Below are 21,551 nucleotides of genomic sequence, written 5' to 3'. Positions count from 1 at the left end.
CTAATTGATGCTCAGCTCTTCACAGGGCTCTGTCGCTCCATCCTGGCAGTGTAGATGGGTTTAATGGTGCTGCTCACCCAGGTGGGGGTGGTGACTGTGAGGTTTAGTTTGATAGATGGCACACACAGCTGCTGGAGCTGGTGGAATCTCATCTCAAGCATGGTGGGAAGGTGCCCGTGGGCTGTGCTAGGGCTGCATCACCCAGCTCTGCCCTGGTTCCTGTGGTGCTGCTGATGCTCACCTTGGCACCCTGGCACACAATCACAGAATGGCTCAAGTTGGAAGGGACCTGAAAGATACCTAGTTTTAACTCCCTGGCCATGGGCAGGGACACCTTCCACCAGACCAAGCTGCTCAAAGCCTCACCCAGCTTGGTTTTAAACACTTCCAGGGATGAGGCATCCACAACTTCTCTGAGCAACCTGTTCCAGTGTTCCACCACCCTCATAGTAAAGAACTTCTTCCTGATGTCCAGTCTGAAACTACAGCAGGGTAGGTTTGAACCATTGCCCCTTGCCATATCACCACAGGCCCTTGTGGAATCCCTGGACCCTGTCACCACACCTTGTCCCTGATGCTCCTCACCAGCTCCCTCAGCATATCAGGAGAGGCTGAGGGAGCAAGGGTTGCTTAGCCTGGATAAGAGGAGGTTCAGGGGAGACCTCATTGCTGTCTACAACTACCTGAAAGGAGGTTGTAGCCAGGAGGGGGTTGGTCTCTTCTCCCAGGCAAACAGCACCAGAACAAGAGGACACACTCTCAAGCCGTGCCAGGGAGGTTCAGGTTGGATGTTAGGAAGAAATTCTTCATAGAGAGAGTGATTGGCCTTGGAATGTGCTGCCCAGGGAGGTGGTGGAGTCACCATCCCTGGAGGTGTTTAGGAAGAGCCTGGATGAGGCACTTGGTGCCATGGTTTAGTTGATTAGATGGTGTTGGGTGGTAGGTTGGACTTGATGATCTTGAAGGTCTTTTCCAACCTGGTCCATTCCATTCCCTGGAAATCCTCTCACCTACATCTCTGATGGTGGGACCAGCTCAGCCACCCACATGTCCTGCCTGTCTTGCAGCTGTCTGCATTCTGCTCCAGACCCATCCTCAGCCCTCCTCCAGCTTTGCCTGCCTTTCCCTGTACTTTTTCCTTCCCTCTCTCTCTTTGCCCCCCACCCTCTCTCCCCAGCACGGCTTCCTACGTGCACCACGAGGCCAATGATCACCGCAGAGGATTTTTCAAACAGAGCACATCTGAAATTAGAAAACCAATTTTTTCCAGCCTATTTAATGCTTCCCTGTGTAAAATGCACAGATGTAGCTGTGTTTTATCAGCACAATGTGGAACACAGCAGAATGCTGATTTCTGTAGGGTTTTAATTCAACCTCTTGGATGGCAGCGACCTCCGTGCCTGGTACACACTGAGCCAGGCCATGGAATCACAGAGTCACCAAGGTTGGAAGAGACCTCAAAGATCATCAAGTCCAACCTGTCACCACAGAGCTCATGACTAAACCATGGCACCAAGTGCCATGTCCAATTCCCTCTTGAACCCTTCCAGGGATGGTGACTCCACCACCTCCCTGGGCAGCACATTCCAATGGCCAACAACACAGAACGTTAGGGGTTGGAAGGGATCACCAGAGATCATGCAGTCCAACCTCCCTGCCAAAGCAGGATCACCTAGGGCAGGTCACACAGGATTTCACCCAGGTGGGTATTGAAAGTCTCCAGAGAAGAAGGCTCCACAACCTCTCTGGGGAGCCTGTTCCAGGGCTCCAGAACCCTCACAGTAAGCTCATGTTGAGCTGGAGCCTCCTGTGTTCCAGTTTGTGTCCATGGCTCCTGGCCCTATCACAGGGCACCACTGAAATGAGTCTGCCCCTTTTTCTTGGCACCCACCCTTCAGATATTTGTGAACATTGATCAGATCTCCTTTCAGTCTTCTCTTTTCCAGTCTAAAGAGCCCCCAGGTCTCTCAGACTTTCCTCATCAGACAGATGTTCCAATTCCTTCATTACCCTCCTAGCCTCCCTTGGACACTGTGCCTCTCGAACTGGGGAGCCCAGAACTAGACACAATACTCTGTGGTCTCTCTAGAGCATGTTCCCATGTTGCATCCTGGAGACAACTTCAACCTGCTGGAAGCTTCCAGGGATGGCAAGTTTGCTACAGGCACCCTTGGATGTCACCAGGGGGGGATACCAAGTTTTCAGGGTCTGTTTTTCTTGCCAGGTTCCAGCCAGCTGCTGGGTTGATGGAGAGGATCCAAGCTATAGCTCAAAACGTCTCAGACATCGCAATAAAAGTTGATCAGATTCTCCGGAACAGCCTCCTGAATGGCAAAGGTGAGTGGCCCCAGGGTCCCTGTGCTCCAGACTTCTGTGTGTCCTGCAGCCAAGCCTCCCATGGAAAGCTGGGGTAAATGCAGGAGAATGGATGTGAACCTGAGGTTGCTCAACTCCCTCATGTCTACAGCACTAAGCAGGGCACCTGAAGCTCTTTGGCAGACCTCTTAGGGCTGTTTGTGTCCAACCCTCTGCTGAAGCAGCACATGGTCATACCATCTCTTGGAGGAGAGGAGTCCTGGAGTGTGGTCTGAGCCTCCTCAGAGGTTTCTAGGACTCTCATCTTGCTATTACAGCCAGGAAGGCTGTGTAGGGCACCACCTCCAGGGGCCCTGGCAGCAGGAATGTTCTAAAAGCGTTGCCTCGCTTAGCTCAGGAGGACTTGAGCAGGGAAGGTGAATTTGCAGAAGAACAAGACCTAAGCAACTCAGGTCTGCAAGGGGCAGGGATGATGACAAACCTGGGTTGCTGGCAGAAATGAATGCCACCAAATTAAATGCTGAGTTAAAGGTGAGGAGCAGGGCCAGCACAAACACTGGGATAGAAAAATGTGGTGGTTTGAATCCAAAGCCCAGGAACTGGCATCCAGTGCCAGGACAGTCATTTCCATCCCACTCTGGCAGTGCTGGGAGGGCTGCTGGGCTCCACTGGGCTGTTTCTGCAGACATCTGCATGGTTCCCAGGATTTGGGCTGGCATCACCAAGCAGAAGATGCTTCCATTGTCTCTTCCACCTCATGCTTAAGGGGAGGTTACAGTAGGGGTGGTGTCTTCTGTTAATCCAACCACATAGGAAGAAAAGATCTGTTCCCCTCTTAGCTAGAGTTGTGGATTATTCTGGGACTGACCTTGGGGGCTGAGGCTTCTCTTGACAGCTCAGCAGGACAACTTTCACTGTAAGTGTACAGTGTGGAGGCTGGCAAATGCTTCCCTGGGCACAGCAGCCTGCTTGTAGGTGATTAACAGGACCTGGGGTCTGGACCAGGCTGGGAGGAGCAGGGAGGTGACAGAGAGAGACCTGCTGAGATTTAGAAAAGAAGAATCTGCTCTCAGCATTGAAGCAGGGCTGTGGTGGGCTGTCTCTGTTTCCTCCCTGACCTTGGGGAATATGCTTCAAATCTTGGTGTCCTGCTCCATGAAGTGGGATAGAGCTGTCTGCTGGCCCAGCTGTGGTGCCAGTGAAAGTGCTTAGGGGTTGGTAGTCCCATCCCATCGTGGTTTTGTACCTGCTCTGCCAGCATGTCCTGCCTTTCCTCATACCCAAATTGTCTTTCTGCAGTGTTGGAAGGCAGGAGGGACCAGTGTGAGGTGCCCAGGGACCCCAAGTACCCTGACTGTGCTGGGAAAGTGGAGGTGAGTCAGGATTTCATGTCTTGGGGAGGGTCTCAACCTGGGAGAGGAGAGGCTGGGAAGGGCCCAAAGCAGTGAGCCTGGATGTTAAACTGAGAAGGGAAGTAGGGAGAGGGATGCTTTCCAGAAGAAAACTCCTGGCTTTCAAGTGGAAAAGGTATGGGCTGTTGCAGAAGGAAAAGCAGAGCCAAAGATGTGGAAAGCAAAGCAGATGTGTGCTGTGGGAAGATGACCACACAGGAGAATCCAACCTTCTCTGGGAGCCTTTGCCATACAAATGGAACTCTTTCCCCCTAATTACAAGGCACACACCTGCAGTTTTAGTTTGATTTCTGTGCTTAATGGCAGAAGTGTGGTGAGGAGAAAGCATTGCCAGCTCCTCTGTAACTATCTGGAGCATTCACTAGTGGCAGGGGAGGAGTCTCAGGATGGCACAGAAGAGCATTTCATTAAGGTGGCCAGGACCTCAATCTCTAACAGCCTGCTCTTTACACCTGAACACAGGCTGGCATGTGGCCCAGGGCATGACTGCTGTGCCAGAGAGTGTGTTTACATGAACTAATTCATCATAGATTCATAGAACGGTTTGGGTTGGAAGGGACCTTAAAGACCATCTAGTTCCAACCTCACTGCCATGGGCAGGGACAACTCCCACTAGACCAGATTGCTCAAGGCCCCATCTAATTTGGCCTTGGACACCTCCAGGGATGCCCAGGGGCATCCACAACTTCCCTGGGCAACCTGTTCCAGTGTCCCACCACCCTCACTGTAAGTAAAAGCATCTCTCTCTTCACTCCCATTCCCAGCCTCCTACTTCCAGCTCAGGCTTCTGCAGAGGCAAGGTCTCCCTGAGAAGATTTTGAAAGGTTCATTAAAATGATACTGGGTGTGTGTGGTTTTCTCTTTCCCTTGGTGCCAGGCATCCTTTCCTTCCATGATTTGAGTAAATTGGGAATGTAATTGTGGAAGGCTGCGATTTGATATCCTCTTGGGGTGATTGCTGCCTTCTGCATCTTGGGCCCAGCAACCAGAGGAGATTTGGGGTTGTGGTTGAATTAGGGAGATGCTGGCCAGAGCTGTTGTGGAGGATGATAAATTGCTGCCCCAGCTGCTGGTTATTCTCCTTCATGTGAAATCCTCCTTGGGGACTGCTGAGGGATCTGTCTCCTTGCCACACTGTGCCCCCCAGGGCAATGAGATCAGCAGCTTGCCTCAATCCCCAGCAAAGCTAATGAGAAGACACCCCTGTGGTGTGCCATTTCCCAGGGACTAATGGCTGTGCCCCCAGGGAAGGCACTTGTCTGATGCTGGAAGCAGTGCTAGAAATCCCAGGAGGCCCCAGCAAACTCTCCTGGCTCTCCCTGCTCCGCTGGCACTGGAGGCTCAAGGCAGGCAGACATCTGGTGCTGGGAGTGTGCTGGTGTGCAGCCCTTACTCCACCGTCTGCCCTTCACTTCTAGCTCCCAACTAGAGAAGGGGATGGAGAGGGGAGGTTGCCCATAGCAGGGGCAGCTCAGAGGGTGTGTGAGCCCCACGTGTCTCTTTGCCCCCTTGCAGTGGATGAGGGCCAGGTGGACCTCGGACCCCTGCTATGCTTTTTTCGGCGTGGATGGCACCGAGTGCTCCTTCCTCATCTACCTCAGCGAAGTGGAGTGGTTCTGCCCTCCCCTGCCCTGGAGAAACCGCACCACACCTTTGCCTTCCCCACCACCACTGCCCCGCGGGCAGGTAAGGTGTGGGGGCAGTCTGTGTCCTGCTGGTCCTGGGGGGCTAAAGGGGAAGCTGGTGGCTTCCAGGCTGCTGGAAGTGAACGTGCCCAGAGCCAGCAGGGCCCTGATGCCTCACAAGGGTCTTCATAGAACCACAGAATGGGTTGGGTTGGAAGGAAGCCTTGAATGTCATCTAGTCCAAGCCACATGCTGTGAGCAGGGGCATCTACAACTAGAGCAGGTTGCTCAGAGCCCCAGACTGCCTGAACCTGACCTGCAATGCTTCCAGGGATGGAGCATCTGCCACCTCTCTGGGCAACCTGGGCCAGGGTCTTACCACCCTCAGGGTAAACAATTTTTTTCCTTCTCTCTAGTATGAATCTCCCTCTTTTAGTTTCAAATCAACCCCTATGTCCTGTCACTACCAGCCCTGCTGAAACCTCTGTCCCCAGCATTCTGATTGGATCCTTTAAGCGCTGAAAGGCCACGAGAAGGTTTCCCTGAAGCCTTCTTTTCTCCCAGCTGAACAACCCCAACTCTCTCATCCTGCCCTCACAGCAGAGGGCTTCCAGCCTTCAGATTTTGTTTGTGGCTTTGCCTGGCCCTGTTCCAACAGGTCCGTGCCTCTCCTGTGCTGGGGAATCTGGGATGTCCCACGATGATCTGGGTGTAACAGGGCCCCTGGGATTTGGTGCGTTAAGCAGACATCTGGTGGCAGCAGGACAAGCTGTCCTGCCAGGAAGGACCCACAGCATCTCTGCTGCGATGGGCAAGCCCCTGGCAACCCCTGTGGCAGCCTTTCCTCACACTCCAAGTGCAGAGCATGCTCTTTTCCCAGGCAGCTTTCCAGAGCGACCTGTCTCAGCTGCTGGAGCTGATCGGCACGGGCAAGGAGTCCCTCAGCTTCATGAAGAAGAGGATCAGGCACCTGGCCCAGCAGTGGCTGCGGGGAGCTCGGCGCCTCGAGCAGAAGCTGAAGGGCCAGCAGCGGGACCAGAAACACGTAGGAGCAACTGCCGGGGGGGTGTGGTGGGGAGATGGAGAGGCTGAGCCGTTGGGAATGGAGGCAGCTGGGCTCTGAGGGAGCTGGGAGGAGACTTCATTTCTGGAAGCAGCACGTGGGCCTGCAGGGTCGGTCTGGGGTCTGCAGGAGCAACCCTGCACACGTTTGGGAGGTTGTAGGGCTGGGGTTGCTGAAGAATGAGGTGAAATGTGGAGGTGCTGGTGGGGGAGAGGCAGCATCTGGCCAACAGAGAGCCCTCGCAGCATGCAGAGGGTCTGGCACATCCTCTCTGTGGAGGTGCTGAAGGTGCTGCACCTCCTGTGTGTGTTTCTGTGGTGCCATGCCTTTTGGTCCCTGTGTGCCAGGACATCTGGTTGCACTCCATGGGATGGAGGGTGTTGCCCATCAGGAGCATGAATCTGTTCTCAGGATGCACTGGTTGAGGGGAGCTGGTAAACAGCCAGGTGTCTTTCCTGATTTGGCATAGATCAGCTGGCTTTGCATCCAGCTGATTTCCCAGACTTGGAGGGAATGGGAGAAATAAATCAGTTTGGGCTGGAAACCCCAAATGGTCCTTTTCCCCCAGCACATCAGCACTGACCCTTCTTGTCTCTCCAGATCCTGATCCACATTGGCTTCCTGACAGAGGAGTCGGGAGATGTTTTCAGTCCACGTGTGCTGAAGGGAGGTCCACTGGGTGAGATGGTGCAGTGGGCTGACATCTTGGCTGCCCTCTTCCTCCTGGGACACAGCCTGAGGGTCACTGTCTCCCTGAAGGAGCTGCAGAGGTGGGTGCTGTGGTGCTGTAGATGCATGGTTCCCTCAAGAGTGTCTGTCCCCTGCACGTGTGTGGGTTACATTGAGGGGCTGGAGCAGGTCCAGAGTAGGGCAACAAAGCTGATGAAGGGTCTGGGGAACAGGTTTTGGGAGGAGCACTTGGAAAAACTGGGGTTGTTCAGCTTGGAGAAAAGGAGGCTGAGGGGAAACCTTCTCACTCTCCACAGCTCCATGAACGGAGGTTGCAGCCAGGTGGGGGTCAGCCTCTTCTCCCAAGGAACAAGTGACAGGATGAGAGGAAATGGCCTCAAGTGGCACCATTGGACATGGGGGACAATTTCTTTCCCCAAAGGGGAATGGGCTGGCCAGGGCAGTAGTGCAGTCTCCCTTCCTGGAGGTATTTAAGAGCCATGTGGATGTGGTGCTCAGGGACGTGGTGTAGCAACAGTGGCTTAGCAGTAGTGGTGGTGGCATGGCAAGCTCAAGGCAAGCTGTTGGACTTGCTGATCTTACAGGTTTCTTCCAACCTCAACAGTTCTATGATTCTGTAACCATGTACTGCATCCTTCTCTGCTGCTGGAGTTCTGGACTTACTTGGATGATGCTGCTGCCTCCTGCAACCTCTCAAGGTTTCCTCAGCTCCTGTGGGAGGTGGTGGAAGCCTCATCCCTGGAGGTTTTTAAGGCCAGGCTGGATGTGGCTCTGAGCAACCTGCTGTAGTGTGAGGTGTCCCTGGCCCATGGCAGGGGGTTGGAACTGGCTGAGCCTTGAGCTCCCTTCCAACCCTAACAGTTCTATGATTCTATGATCTCAAGTGGAGGGCAGGCACTAGGGAAAAGGCAAACTAGGATGGGTTATAAATCAAGAAAAGCCTCAAGCTGCCTTGGAGACTGGGCAGGTTTTGGGTGATGCTAAGCCAGCCTCAGCCTCATAATGAGCTACTCTGAAATGGGAATGGGGGAAAAAAAGCCCAAATACAATCCCAACAATCCTGGGCGGGGGAAAACCCCAACCCAAAACCCCCAAAAAACCCCAACCCAGCCCCTGCAGCATTCCGAATTAATGAAAGGAATCAGCTCCCAGCTAGTTAAGTCCGAAAGAGAAAAAAGTCAAGAAATAAAATGGTCCTGGTCCTACATGCAGAAGGCAGCAGCGGCTTCTCACAGAGGCAGGCGTGCAGCAAGGCGAGCTCCCCGCAGCCTGCTGAGCTAAATTGCCGCTCTAAATAATGGCCCTGCGCTCAAGGGTGAAAGAAACTAATGGCTGGGAGGGTTCTCTTGTTGGTGTGGTGTGGTTCTTGTTTGTGTTTTGCAATGAAGAGCCTCGGGGTGGTCATTTAATGAGGGGAAGGAGCTGGCTGAGCCTTACGGAGGGGTTTACCGCCTCCGTTTTGCCTCTGATGGAAGGCTGGAGTGGCGCTGGAGAGAGCTGCCTGTGGTGTTCTACCTCCCTCAGAAGTGGGGGAGCTTCGAGATCAGTTTTGCAGTGATCAGACCTCCTCTGCTGACGTGGATTTGGATGTCTCTCCTGGGATGCCTGAGAACAGCAGCTCTGTCTCTTCCCCTTCGCAGCTGTGCTGGGGAGTGAGGGAGCCAGGCTGGGACTGCTTATCTTGTGCTTCAGTGTTCAGTGACAGAAACCATTCTCACCTCCTTTGGCATGAGTTCTGTGCCTACCTGTGATGGCATTCTGAAGGATGGACCCACATCACAAGTCCATCTCCACGGTGATGGGGCTGGGGTGAGCAGAGGCAGGACATGGGGCTGTAGCTTGGTCCTGTCTGTCTCTCTGACTTGAGCCCAGTGTTCCCTGGGACCCTCCTGCAGCCCTTCAGAAGCTGGATGGGGGGCGCAGAGGTTCCCCTGAGCAGTGCCAGCAGTCCTGCTCTTGGTGCTGGCAGGTCTGTCAGTGATGTCTCAGCTGTCTGGCTGGTGCAGCGTTAGCAGTGGCTCCAGGGAGAGCTGAGATAAGCCTTGGCTCGAGCAGGAGGCTCAGCAGAGTACATGTAATTAATCCTGAGTTGTGCTAATAGTTAATCTTGGGTTCCTTGTTGCAGCCATCCTCACCTGTAGCCAGAGTTCTGGGCAGGGTTTGGTAGGCAGAGAGCAGTGGGATGTGCAAGAGGCTGGAGCTGGGGTGTGAGGAGAAGCAAAGCTAAAGCTATGCCAGCGTGGAAGGGTCAGCCCAGGTACTCTGATTTCTCCTCTCTCCCGCCCTGTGCTGCCTCCTGAAGCAGCAAAGCTTTGCTCCACTGACAGACTGGGGCTAAATTTGTCCTTGCCTCTCCCAGGTGTCTCTTGCTGAGCTTGCTGCAGGGCAAGCAGCAGCGTCAGGCTGGGCTTGAGCTATTTTCCTCCAGCAATGTGAAATGTTGAGTTCCCTCACTGTTGATTTTCCTTTGGCACCCCCCTTGCTCCTTTCATGGCTCAGAGCTGTGGCTGCTCGTGCCCAGCACAGCATTCACAGAGCAAAGACTCCGTGGTGCCCATAAATTATTCAGCACAGAATAACTCTCTCTCCTGGTTTTTGTTTGTTTGTTTTTGTCTCTTCACATTTCTGAGCTGATTTTTCTGTGTGTATTGATCATTGGCAAGGGATCAGTGGAAGGTTTGCCTGCACACACTCCAGCCAGGAGTTATCTGAGAGCTGTTCATTGTTAGCATCTCTATTGATTGCAATGCAGCAGCACCCGCAGGCAGTGGGCAGGATTGGCTCTGAAATGCTGGGAATCAGGGAAATTAGGAGGAAAAGTCAGGCCCTGGCCCCCCAACAAAATGATGATGGAGGTCTGGGGGTGAAAACAGGTTGGGAGTGTGAGCATGCTGTGGTAGGCACTTCTGCATGGTGGGGGGGGGGCCCTAATGGGGAGAACAGCAGATGCCAAGCAATGAATAGCTAGAGTGTGAAATGGTTCTGCTCCTTGTTTGGGGACCATTTCTAATCTGGAGTGAAGCCAAGGAGCTCTGGGGATCTGCAGGTGTGCTTACTGGCTCAGCTAGGCACTGTCTAAATGCCCCTGGGAGATCTGAGATTGAAGCCACAGAGCTCAGCCCTGGGTTTCCTTCTCTTTTACCCACTGCAGACCTCAGACATCTGGGAATTCCACTGCTGTGTCCTGCCAGAGGGCAATTTTTCTCCTGTAGTTGAACTCAGGGCAGGTGTTTGTCCTCTTCTGCATGTCCCAGTGAATTTGTGAGCTGCTTCTAATGCATCTTGACACGTGAGGGGTGAGACACAGGATGATATGGTGGCTGGTGCAAAGCATCGCTGGGCATCCGCAGCTCCCCAGGGGGAAGGCAAAGCATCAGGCTGGAGCAGGGGGTCAGGAGCTGTGTTTGTGGTGGGAGGGAAGGGGCAGTGGATGGAGCCAGCATCTTTTTGAGCTCTGTCTCAAAGCAAGGAGGGAAGAACCATCCCAAATCTGAGTGCAAACACTTGGTCCTTGCTGGAAGCTTCCTTGTGCTGCTCTGGTAGCCAAAATCAGCTTCCAGGGAGGTGAGAATCAAGGCTGGTGTGTGCCTCTCTGTGTTGCTTGGTAGGGGAGGAGTGGGAAGTGCCTGAAGGACTTGAGCTGGGTTGTTAATGAGACAGCTTATGGGTAGATGTTGGGAAATCACAAGGAGTGCTTTGGAGCAGTGGCTGTACCTGTGCAGAAGCTGCGTTAAGCTAAGGCTCTTCCTCTGGAGCACTCACAGGCCAGAGGCAGGCTGGAGGGATGAGCTCAGCCTTTGCCCCCAGGAGAAGGGGCTCAGTGGGAGCTGTGGGGAACTCCAGCTCCTACCCCTGCCCTTAGGTCATGGTAATGGTCGTTTGGCATCTCAAGCTGCTTTTGCAGGGCTGTGGGAGGGGCTTGGGGAGCTACTGGCAGCCATGGGGAGCATTGATCTCAGCAATGCCCAAAGCTGCTTTTTGCAGTGGTCCCCATGAAATGAACTGCTCAGAGGGCAGGACAGAAAGTTGACCAAAACAGGATTTGATGCCTTGTGAGGTCAGAATACAACAAAGTGTTCTTGGAGCTTAATTGGTCCAGTGTCAAGTCCTGGCCCCCCATGCTGGCCAGAGCAGGGCACTTAATTCAAGCATGTGCTCATGTCCCATGCTGGCAGCTCTTGTCCTGCCCTGCAGTAGCTGTGGCCAGTTCAAGAGGGACAGGGACATGCTGGAGAGTGTCCAACAGAGGCTACAAGGATGATGAAGGGACTGGATCATCTGTCTGATGGGGAAAAGCTGAGAGACCTGCAGCTGGTTAGCCTGGAGAAGAGAAGGCTGAGGGGGAATCTTATTTAATATTTGCAAACATCTGAAGGGTGGTGGTCAAGAAGGGGCCACTCTCTTCTTGGGTGTGCTCTGTGTTAGAAGGAGGGGCAACAGGCACAAACTGGAACATCTGGAACATCTTTTAGCAAAGATGTTGAGTTGCTGGAAGGTGTCCAGAGAAGGGCAACAAAGCTGAGGAGGGGTCTGTGAGGAGAGGCTGAGGGAGCTGGGGTTGCTTAGCCTGGAGAAGAGGAGGCTCAGGGAAGACCTTATTGCTCTCTACAACTACCTGAAGGGAGGTTGTAGACAGGCAGGGGTTGGTCTCTTCTCCCAGGCAACCAGCACCAGAACAAGAGGACATAATCTCAAGCTGTGCCTGGGGAGGTTTAGGCTGGATGTTAGGAAGAAATTCTTCACAGAAAGAGAGATTGGCCACTGGAATGTGCTGCCCAGGGAGGTGGTGGAGTCACCATCGCTGGAGGTGTTTAGGAGGAGACTGGCTGGGGTGCTTGGAGCCATGGTTTAGTTGCTTAGGTGGTGTTGGATGATGGGTTGGACTCAATGATCTCGAAGGTCTCTTCCAACCTGGTTTATTCTATTCTATTCTGATGGGAAGTTCCTCCTCAACATGAGGAAACATTTTGCTGTGGGGGTGACAGAGCCCTGGAGCAGGCTGTCCAAACAAGCTGTGAAGTGTCCTTCTCTAGAGACTTTCAAGACCCTCTGCTCCTCTGTGACCTGCCCTAGGTGATCCTGCTTTGGCAGGGAGGTTGTGCGCGATGATCTTCAGAGGTCCCTTCCAACCCCTACCATTCTGTGAATCTCTGAAGGGCTGCAGCAGAACCAGCACCACAACAGAGCTGGCACCACGCTGGGATGAGGCTGCTCAGCTCCCACAGCCACTGCTCTCCCCTCATTGCCTGGCACTTGCCTGCAGCTGCTGTTTCCCAGGCACTGAGGTGCACTCAGACTGCCAAAAGGGCCATTCAAAGGGAAACATCATGTCCAGACAACAGCATTCTGAATCATTTCCTGGCAGATAAAAGCCATATTTCTGTCCTGCATCTGTTCAGATGAAAACCTGGGTGCTGCCCAGGCTGCAGGCTTCACCTTCCTATGCCAGCTGGCAACCACAGTCCTGCCACCATGCAGGAGAGCCAGGAACTGCTTGTGCAAACAGCCAGAAGTGACCAGCTGCTTGTGGTCCTGGTGGAGGTGTGTGGTGTGGCTGTGGGATTTAGGAGCTCCACACTGGTGGGGAGGAAACCTGAGCCTCAGATGTTCCACTCACTTGAGAGCAGTGTTTCTGTGAGCTTTCAGGGCTGCTGGGCCAAGCTTTTGAAGTTCATCCTGGGGTGTGCTGGTGTGTGGGATGTTGTGGACATTGGAAAGGCTGCATGCTTGATCACAGATCCTGGTGGGAGCTGATGAGGGTGCCAACAGTTGTGGGTATTGGATCATTGCAAGCCCCTGCAGAGGCAGAGGTGGTGAGGGCTGAACCAAGAGGTTACACAGACACTGGTCACACCACTGTGTGTCTGAGCTTTACTGGACTCTCCAGTCTGGGGCACATTTCCAGCAGACATGTCTTAGGTGATGGGTTAGACAGGGGACTGGGGTGTCAGTGGGCAGACACTGGCTTTGCTGGAGTGGCACCTGTGAGGAGTTGGTTGTCCCTTCATTCTGAGCTGCTGGAGCACTTGGGACAGCAGGAGACAGCTGTCTGTCCATGGGTCTGTCCAGGCACTGTGACCATGTGAGTGCTCAGCTGCTACTGCTCCCTGCAGGAGCCCAGGGAGTTATTTCCCTGGACTGGGAAGTTTCTTCACTGTTTGAGGAATTTCTGAGCAGAAAGAGCTATTTGCTCTGGCACCTTCCTGTGCGTCCCTAGGGTCTGACTCTGCTCTCACCAGAGGCTGGTGGGTCCCATCACCTCTCCTGCTCCTCCTCCTCTCCTCAGCCTGGTACTGCTGCCTGCAGAGTTGCAGCTGTGTAGCTCCATAATTAAAAGCTGGGTACAATGAGATGAGAGGACAAAAGCTGCTCCCTTTAATTGCAGCAGCTTCCTCTCCGTGGAGGCGGCTTGGAGCTTTGCTGGGGGCAGCTCCAGGAGGAGAAGGGATGAGCTGTCCTGCTGTGGTGAGGAGGAGTGGGAAGAGGTTACTCCCACCTTTTAGGGCTTTATTTTGTAGGAGAGGAAGGTTCACGAATTAGCAGGACTCACTGAGCTGTTAGATTTCTCCCCTTTGAGAAGCATTATTTGTTTTGTAGCCAGGTGACAAACTGCTCACTGCCACCTTTGCCATCCTAGAAACCTCTGCTTTGTCATGTAGGTGAGATGAGGTTGCACTTGCTGGGTGGGAAGGGTTGATCCTCCCTGCAGGGACTTAGAGCCCCACTGGGCTAGAGAGGTTGGAGGGGATGGAGGTGCCACCACACCTAGAGATGGTCCAAGATGGAGTGCCTGGATTATACCCAACCTCCAGCTCCACAGGACTGTTGGCTTCCCACCTCTGGAGGCTTTCAATCCCCTTGCAAGATGCAAAGCATCCAGCATCTTCATTCCTTATCTTTACAGCCCAGAAGAAATATCTTCCAGGGGGTCTCCTGGCAGAGGGGATCTCCTGGCAGAGCCTTTCCTGGAACTTCTGGAGCTGCTTCTACTCAGACCAGCAGCAAAGTCTTCAGCTATCCTGTGGGGAGATGCTGTAAAGGTTTCCAGCAAGTGCTGTGTCCTGCCCTGATGGGAAGAGAGAGCTTTTTTAGAACCTTGGAAGCAAATAAGCAGACTGCTGAACCTCACCCCCCAGGAGGTAGGCTTGTGCCACCTGGGATCAGTGAGGGGTCAGAGAAGCAGCCCAGATGCAAAAGTGTTGCAAAAGTAAGGCCTATGCAGGTGGCTTAAAAAGCATCTTGCAGTTGCTTGATAAACCTTGCTTTTGAGGTCATCCTCTCCCTTCTAGCAGGAGGAAGAGCTGGCAGAAGATGCCAGGCAATGAGGCGTTCCTCTCCTGGGCTCTAATTTGTGCTTGAAATTGTCCATGATGGGCTCATCACACACCTACCAGGAGCCACCTGGACTCAGCCTCTGCACCTTTCATCCCCTGGATAATGGCCCCATGCTTGCTGGGCGCTTGGAGGTGGTGGAGGAGGACTGGCCAAAAGCTCTCCTCCATTTCCCCAGCTGCAGCCTGCCTTGCTGATGGCAGCAGATGTGGGCAGAGATGATGCAATTAAATACAATATAGACCATTGACCCCGCCTGCCAGCAGATGCCCACGAGATCCATTTAGTGCTGGACATTCCAGCCCCAGGAGTGGTAACATGGAAGGGAAGGTTGGGTTAATTAGAAAATAGGTCAGCAGGCTGTAAAGATAACCTCACAGTCAGCTGATTGCAGAGAGCCAGGAAGGGAAGGCGGCCCCTGCTTGATTAAAGAACCCATGAGGGGAACATCACAGGACACAAGAAGCTGCTGTAGATTTATTCTGGAGTGGGCACAGCTGGTGGAAGCAGCTGGCAGAGAGGCAAGCTCAGTGCTTGCATCCGCTTGGAGTGAAGCTGCTTCAGCTGCTCTCTGCCAAAGAGGAGCCCAGGGCTGACGTGCAGGGGTCTGGGGCAGGGTCCTGATGCTGGATCTGAGCAGCATTAGTCCCCTGCTGTGACAGCACAGCATCACCTGTGTCCCCTGACACCTGGCTAGAGCTGGGAATGGGAGAGGCTCCCTTGTACACCCTGTCCCCTGAGGATGCTCTCTGCAGGGCTGGTGGCCATGTGGCTGCAGGACATAGTTGCCCTGCAAGCCCCTGGCTCTTCCTGCCATGCATGGCTGCACTCAACCCCTCTGTCTTCACTGGTAGAGCAGTGGCTGTGCTCCCTTCTTTCTGAGGAGTGGGTGTCAAGGTGAAGGTGACAATATGTTTTCAGTGGTGCCCAATAATAGGACAAGGAACAATGGGTGTAGGCTGGAAGACAGGAATTGGCACCTCAACATATGGAGTTGTTTAGCCTGGAGAAGAGGAGGTTCAGGGGAGACCTTGTTGCTCTCTACAACTCCCTGAAAGGAGGTTGTAGCCAGGTGGGGGTTGGTCTCTTCTCCCAGGCAACCAGTGGCAGAAGAGGAGGACACAGTTTCAAGCTGCCCCAGGGGACGTTTAGGCTGGAGGTGAGGAGAAAGTTTTTCACAGAAAGAGTAATTGGCCATTGGAATGTGCTGCCCAGGGAGGTGGTGGAGTCTCTGTCTGTGGAGGTGTTCAAAAAAGGATTGGATGTGGCACGTGGAGCCATGGTTTAGTTGTCAGGAGGTGTTAGGTATTAGGCAATAGGTTGGACTTGGTGATCTCTGAGGTCTTTTCCAACCTGGTTGATTCTGTGACTCTACAAGGAAGAGAGTGGGTGGGGTGCTTGGTGCCATGGTTTAGTTGATTAGGTGGTGTTGGATGATAGGTTGGACTTGATGATCTTGAAGGTCTCTTCCATTCCATTCCATTCCATTCCATTCCATTCCATTCCATTCCATTCCATTCCATTCCATTCCATTCCATCTTCTTTGCTGTGAGGGTGACTCAGCACTGGAGCAGGCTGCCCAGAGAGGTTGTGGAGTCTCATTCCCTGGAGGCTTTCAAAACCCACCTGGCTGTGTTCCTGTGTGACCAGCCCTAGGTGATCCTGCTTTGGCAGGAGGGTTGGACTGGGTGATCTCTAGAGGTCCCTTCCAACCCCTATCGTTCAGTGATTGCTTCCAGTCGGCTGAGCTGATGCACTAATCCTGGCTGTCAAGATGGGACAAGCCAGCGGGGTCACCTGCTGAGGCTTCAGAGGTGCTGAGCTGAGCTGGGCTGGGCTGGGCTGGGAGGAGGTTTCTCCAGGAGCTTGGATCATGCAGTTTCCCAAGACAAATCTGTTGGCTGGGCTGGCTGAGGAGGAGGCTTTCGCACTCATCAATCTTATCTGCATAATTTCAAGCGCCATTAATAGTACATGGCACAAGGAAAAATCAGGGAAATTTCACTCCAACCATGAGTGAAATTGGGTTTAGGAGAAAATTAGTTGACTTAACTGGCAAGTGATGAAAGCTTGAATAAAGAATGTTTAAATAAGGAGGAATGGAGGGCGGGGGGGAAAAATCAATCCACCCTCCCCCCACCCCCAGCTCCCCACCTCAGAGGTGCAGCTTGGCTTTGCATGATTGGAATATTAAAATCAGTGGTTGGAAAGTGGTAAGGAAGGATAAAAGGGTGGGGAAATGAAAGGGGATGCTCTGCCTCAAAGACACTGCTCTCCTGCTTTTAGAATCAAGGCAACCAGCACCAGAACAAGAGGACACAGTCTCAAGCTGTGCCAGGGGAAGTTTAGGCTGGAGGTGAGGAGAAAGCTCTTCCCAGAGAGAGCTGTCAGCCCTTGGAATGTGCTGCCCAGGGAAGTGGTGGAGTCACCATCCCAGGAGGTGTTCAAGAGGGGATTGGATGTGGCACTTGGTGCCATGGTTTAGCAGTCATGAGGTCTTGGGTGACAGGTTGGACTTGATGATCCTTGAGGCCTTTTCCAACCTTATTGATTCTATGAATTATTTTGGTTGGAAAAGAGCTCTAAAGTCATCAAGTCCAACCTAAGACCCATTGGAATGGGCTGCCCGAGGAGGTGGTAGAGTCACCATCATTGGAGGTGTTCAGGAGGAGACTTGATGGGGTGCTTGGTGCCATGGGTTAGTTGTTTAGGTGGGTTGGATTGGTTGATGGGTTGGACACAATGATCTTGAAGGTCTCTTCCAACCTGGTTTATTATTATTATTAAAAACCTATTCCTGCCTCCCAGCCTTGGTGCTGAGAGCATAAATGGAACCAGAGAGGGGGCATGCAGCTGATCCAGGTGATGAGGAGGGGCTGAGGGAGGCAGACCTGCTCTACCCAACCATGAAAAAGTTCTTTGGAGGTTTCAGTGTGAGATGCACTAATTGCCATCCCCCCCAGCCCCTTGTCAAGCTTGCTTAGGGCTTTTGAAAATCAGGGATGATTTCATGATGCAGCAGCTTGGGTGCTGTGCAGCAGCTCAAGGAGGGGGGGTGTGGGGTGGTGCTGCAGGAGAAGTGTCATGGTCTGGGGTTTTTTAGTTAAATACAAGGTTTATGGACCAGCTGAGATGCTCCACTGCAGCTCCAGGTTGGTGTAAATCAGCTTTGCCGTTTGGCTGGTGGCTGAGGACTGAGGCAGCTCAGATGTGAGAAAAATGTGATCTTTACTGTTACCTCCATAAAACCCTGGCGTTTTTACTGGCTTAACAATTCCCCTTTGGCCTCCCTGGGAGGGATGAGTCTCTTCCTTTCCCTGCTTCTTATGGTGGTGAGGTGGCTGTTGGAGGTGAGAGCCTTCCTATCCCTGCCATCTTCCCAATCAGCTGTGTCATGGAAAATGGCTCCAAAAGGTGCTAAAACTGTGCCCTGTTTCCCCCGTGGCTAACCCAGCCAGGCTGCCCTCAGCTGATGCTTATATTCCTTCTGACAAGAGCAATGAGGCAGCTGCAAGCACAGCTCTTTGCCTTACACTGAAATTCTGTAGCTTTCCTGGCTCTGACAAACGAGGTGGTTCCATGTTTGCTCCCTCTCTAAAGCCTTGGGCAGGATCGTGGGATGGCCCTTAGCAGGTTTCAGGTTGGGATGAGGCTGGAAGTAGGAACCTTTGTGACTGTCCTGGTTTAAGACACAGCTGCTGGCCAAGTTCCTTGACAGTGTCTGATGTTTAAGGGCTTGCAGGCAGTACCAAGAGAGGAAGATATGGCCAGGAGCAAGCCAAGAGCCCCTCTATCATATATATATAAAATAGCCAACAAAAGTCACTGGCTACAAAAGGGAACCTGTGAGAAAGCTGGGAAGGGACTTTTTACAAGGGCTTGTAGCACTAGGACAAGGGGCAATGGGTTTAAACTAGAGAAGGGCAGATGTAGATTGGAACATTAGGAAGCAGCTCTTTACTATGAGGGTGGTGGAACCCTGGAACAGGTTGCCCAGGGAGGTGGTGGAGGGGCCACCCCTGGAGGCATCCAAGGTCAGGTAGTTTGGGACTCTGAGAAACCAGCTCTAGTTGGGGATGTCCCTGCTTACTGCAGAGGGGTTGGTCTAGGTGATGTCTGGAGATCCCTTCCAATCAGTGTGTTCTATGATTCTGTGTGATGTTTTCTGATACTGAAGACTGGTGAGAGGTTGAAAAGGAAATGCTGCTGGTAACTTTATCACTTGACTGTTCCATGGGTGGGAGAGCCATTGATTTCCTCTGCAAGGAGCCATGGGATTGATAGATGAAATACTGTGCACAGTCATAGGTGTGGGGAAGGGATGAGGACCTCATGGAAGTGCTCCTCAGAGCACAGACTCTTGGACTGTGTGTCCATTCAAGATGCACCTGAGCCACAGGTAAAATCTAGGTAGGGCTGGAAAGTGGAATCTCAGGTTCAGAAAGGGAAATGCAGAGAAATTAGGAGAACCAGCAAGAGAGGTCACACAGAGGGAAACTTAAAAACCTGGGAATGTAAATCCTGTCTGGACCTTTTATTCCAAAGAAAAGGGAAAATACTGACAAGGAGGCCTGGGGTAAGTTCCCATCTCCAAATAGTTGCTGGGAGAGAAGAAAACTGTCTTGGCAGGCAGGGGCTAAGGGTGAGGTTTCACACTGCCTGAGCACAGCCTCACAGAATAAAGCAGGAATTCCACAGCTCTGTGGGAAGGACCAAGAACAAACCAGGGCAGCTGCGTGGTGGGAGTGGGGCAGAGCTGGGCAGAACAAATCAGCTCAACATTTTGGGTGCCCACGAGGGGTTTGCTGTTGTTCTTTGGGTATGAGTGGGGTTATGAGGGTGAGGAATCATTGTCTTGAAGTGGGGCAAAGCACAAGAACACCAAAGCTGAAGGACTGATCTGTTGTATTGCTGAGCAAGCTGGCTGTGGTGGTTTCAACCCACCACACTGGCACTCGGCAATCACAAGTACATGGAACAAGGACTTTGGAGAAACCTGCTGAAGCTGGAAGGTGTCACAGCTTTTTTTTTGTGTGTCTGAGGAGGAGGAAACATGGTCCAGACAAGCAGATGGGCTGTCAGGCTGACATCAGTCGTACACTTAGTGGAACAGCTTTGGAGAGAGGGATTCATCAGTGCACAGAGGTAATTGAAAATGGAAGGAGACGTGCCGCAGGTTTGCCAGCCTTGTACCATGCCAGATTAATCACATATCACCCTGGCAGCAAGGTAACTGATGGCCCTGATAAACTACACCACCTGCAAGCTCTTTAGCTGGGGTTTCATGCTGCATTTTATCCACCAGAGGAAGGGCAAGGGGCCTGAGCATGGCTGTCGTAAGGAGCTGGCTGAAAACGCACTGAGTGAGACCCCAGGTCCAGCTGCCCTGGATTTATTGAACTGCTTCATAAATCAGAGAATCACAAACTGGGTTGGAAGGATCTTAAAGATCATCTAGTTTCAACCCCACTGCTGTGGGCAGGGACATCTTCCACTACACCAGTGCTGCTCAAAGCCCCCAAACCTGGCCTTGAATTCTTCCAGGGATAGAGCATCCACAACCTCCCTGGGCAACCTGCTCCAGTGCTGTCACCCTCACAGTAGAGAAGTTATTGTAGAGTCACAGACTCAACCAGGTTGGAAAAAACCTCAGAGATCATCAAGACCAACCTATTACCTAATACCTAACACCTCAAAACCACCAAACCAAGTGCAACCCTCACAGTGAAGAATTTCTTCCTACTGTCTAATGTACATCTACCTTTCTTTTTCTTTGCCAGTTTAAAACTGTAACCCTTGTCTTCTCACTACCCCTCTAACAAAGAGTCCCTCCCCGTCTTTCTGAATAAGACAAATAATGATCTAAGTGCCCCTAGAGTCAAGGAGAAGCTAAGGGTGCTCTGGGATGCGGTGGCTACCTTTGCAGCCTGGAGTAAGAGAGATGGTGTGTGGTGTCTGCTCGGAGAGATCTGGGGCTGGGAGCATAGTCAGGCTAAGCTGGGAGCCTTGCAGGCACAAAGGAAGGGAAAGAAGTGGCTTTACAAGTCTGTCACTGGTGAGGTGGCAGTGAAAGCAAACAAAATGTGGTGTCTCTGACAAGAGAGGGCCAGAGGAGTGCAAGTGTTGTAACAGGTGCTGGTGAGCCCTGGCTAGGAATCACAGAATCATTCTGTCTGGAAGACACTTATAAGATCTCCTACCATTAACCCAGCGCTGTCAGATCACCACTGAGCCATGTCCCTCAGCACCACAGCTACGAGGCTCTGCAAAAGCCTCTTCATCCATGGGGGAAAAGAGGCTCAGCTGGAACAAGTGCACAGATGGGGAGACACCAAGACTCCCCAGATCCTCAGATTTTTTTGCCCAAGAAATAAAGGCTGGGGAGAGGAGGATGATCCTCCTTCCCCTCCATCAGCTGGGGAAGCTGGTTGCTGGCACCTATTAACCCCTGGGCAGAGAAAGGAGTGTTGCAGAGCTTTGGTGGTGATGGGAGCTAATCAGTTCCTCCTGCTTCTCCCCAGTCACCTAGGGGTGCCACCAGGACGAGGGAACTGCCCTTTGACCAGTCCTTTGCCTTTTGACCTGATCTACACTGACTACCATGGCCTCCAGCAGATGAAGCAGCACATGGGGCTCTCCTTCAAGAAATACAGGTAAGCAAAGCCACTCCCTCTCTTACTCTCCAGTTCATTAATTAGCAAGCAAAGACTAATGCTGAGGATCCTGAAGGACGGATCCCACATCCCAGGAGTCAGACCCTTGGGCTCCACCTTTGGGTTTTGGTTCTGCCAGCTGATGCCTTGCTGCTGCCTATACTGCTACCACGGCGTGAGGTGACCTGCTCGCTCTGGAGCTTCATGTGTTTAAGATGAAACCTCATCAGAAGAGACTCAATTGGGGGTGGAGGGAACCCAAACAACCACCCTGCATGTGCCCGTGGGGGGTGTGTGTGTGTTGTTCCAAGCACCATGCCTGCAGGCAGCGGTGACCACACCGCAGCGCTGAACCTTTTGTGTTTGCAAGAGGCTCTATCTCTGGCTCCTTCAGCACCCAGACGAATGTCATTGTCCCCTGGTACATCACCAGCCAGGGAAATATGCAATTTAATTTAGT

The 21,551-nt window shown here is 52.7% G+C and overlaps 1 protein-coding gene across 2 annotated transcripts in view; it reads left to right on the top strand.

Moving 5' to 3' along the window:
* The window catches only part of MGAT5B (alpha-1,6-mannosylglycoprotein 6-beta-N-acetylglucosaminyltransferase B), a 79,623-nt gene that overhangs the window by 39,118 nt on the left and 18,954 nt on the right, over positions 1-21,551 (top strand). For both annotated transcript variants that reach the window (XM_068151433.1, XM_068151434.1), the window contains exons 4-9: positions 2,225-2,337; positions 3,616-3,689; positions 5,244-5,414; positions 6,234-6,398; positions 7,017-7,186; positions 20,960-21,091. In XM_068151433.1, the coding sequence (XP_068007534.1) occupies positions 2,225-2,337; positions 3,616-3,689; positions 5,244-5,414; positions 6,234-6,398; positions 7,017-7,186; positions 20,960-21,091 (825 nt within the window). The remainder of the gene's footprint in view (positions 1-2,224; positions 2,338-3,615; positions 3,690-5,243; positions 5,415-6,233; positions 6,399-7,016; positions 7,187-20,959; positions 21,092-21,551) is intronic.

Source organism: Melanerpes formicivorus, unplaced genomic scaffold, assembly GCF_026170545.1.
Source record: "Melanerpes formicivorus ecotype bairdi unplaced genomic scaffold, bMelFor1.0.p_v2 SCAF_21, whole genome shotgun sequence".
Lineage (NCBI taxonomy): Eukaryota > Metazoa > Chordata > Aves > Piciformes > Picidae > Melanerpes > Melanerpes formicivorus.
This window is presented reverse-complemented; position numbering and strand designations above follow the sequence as displayed.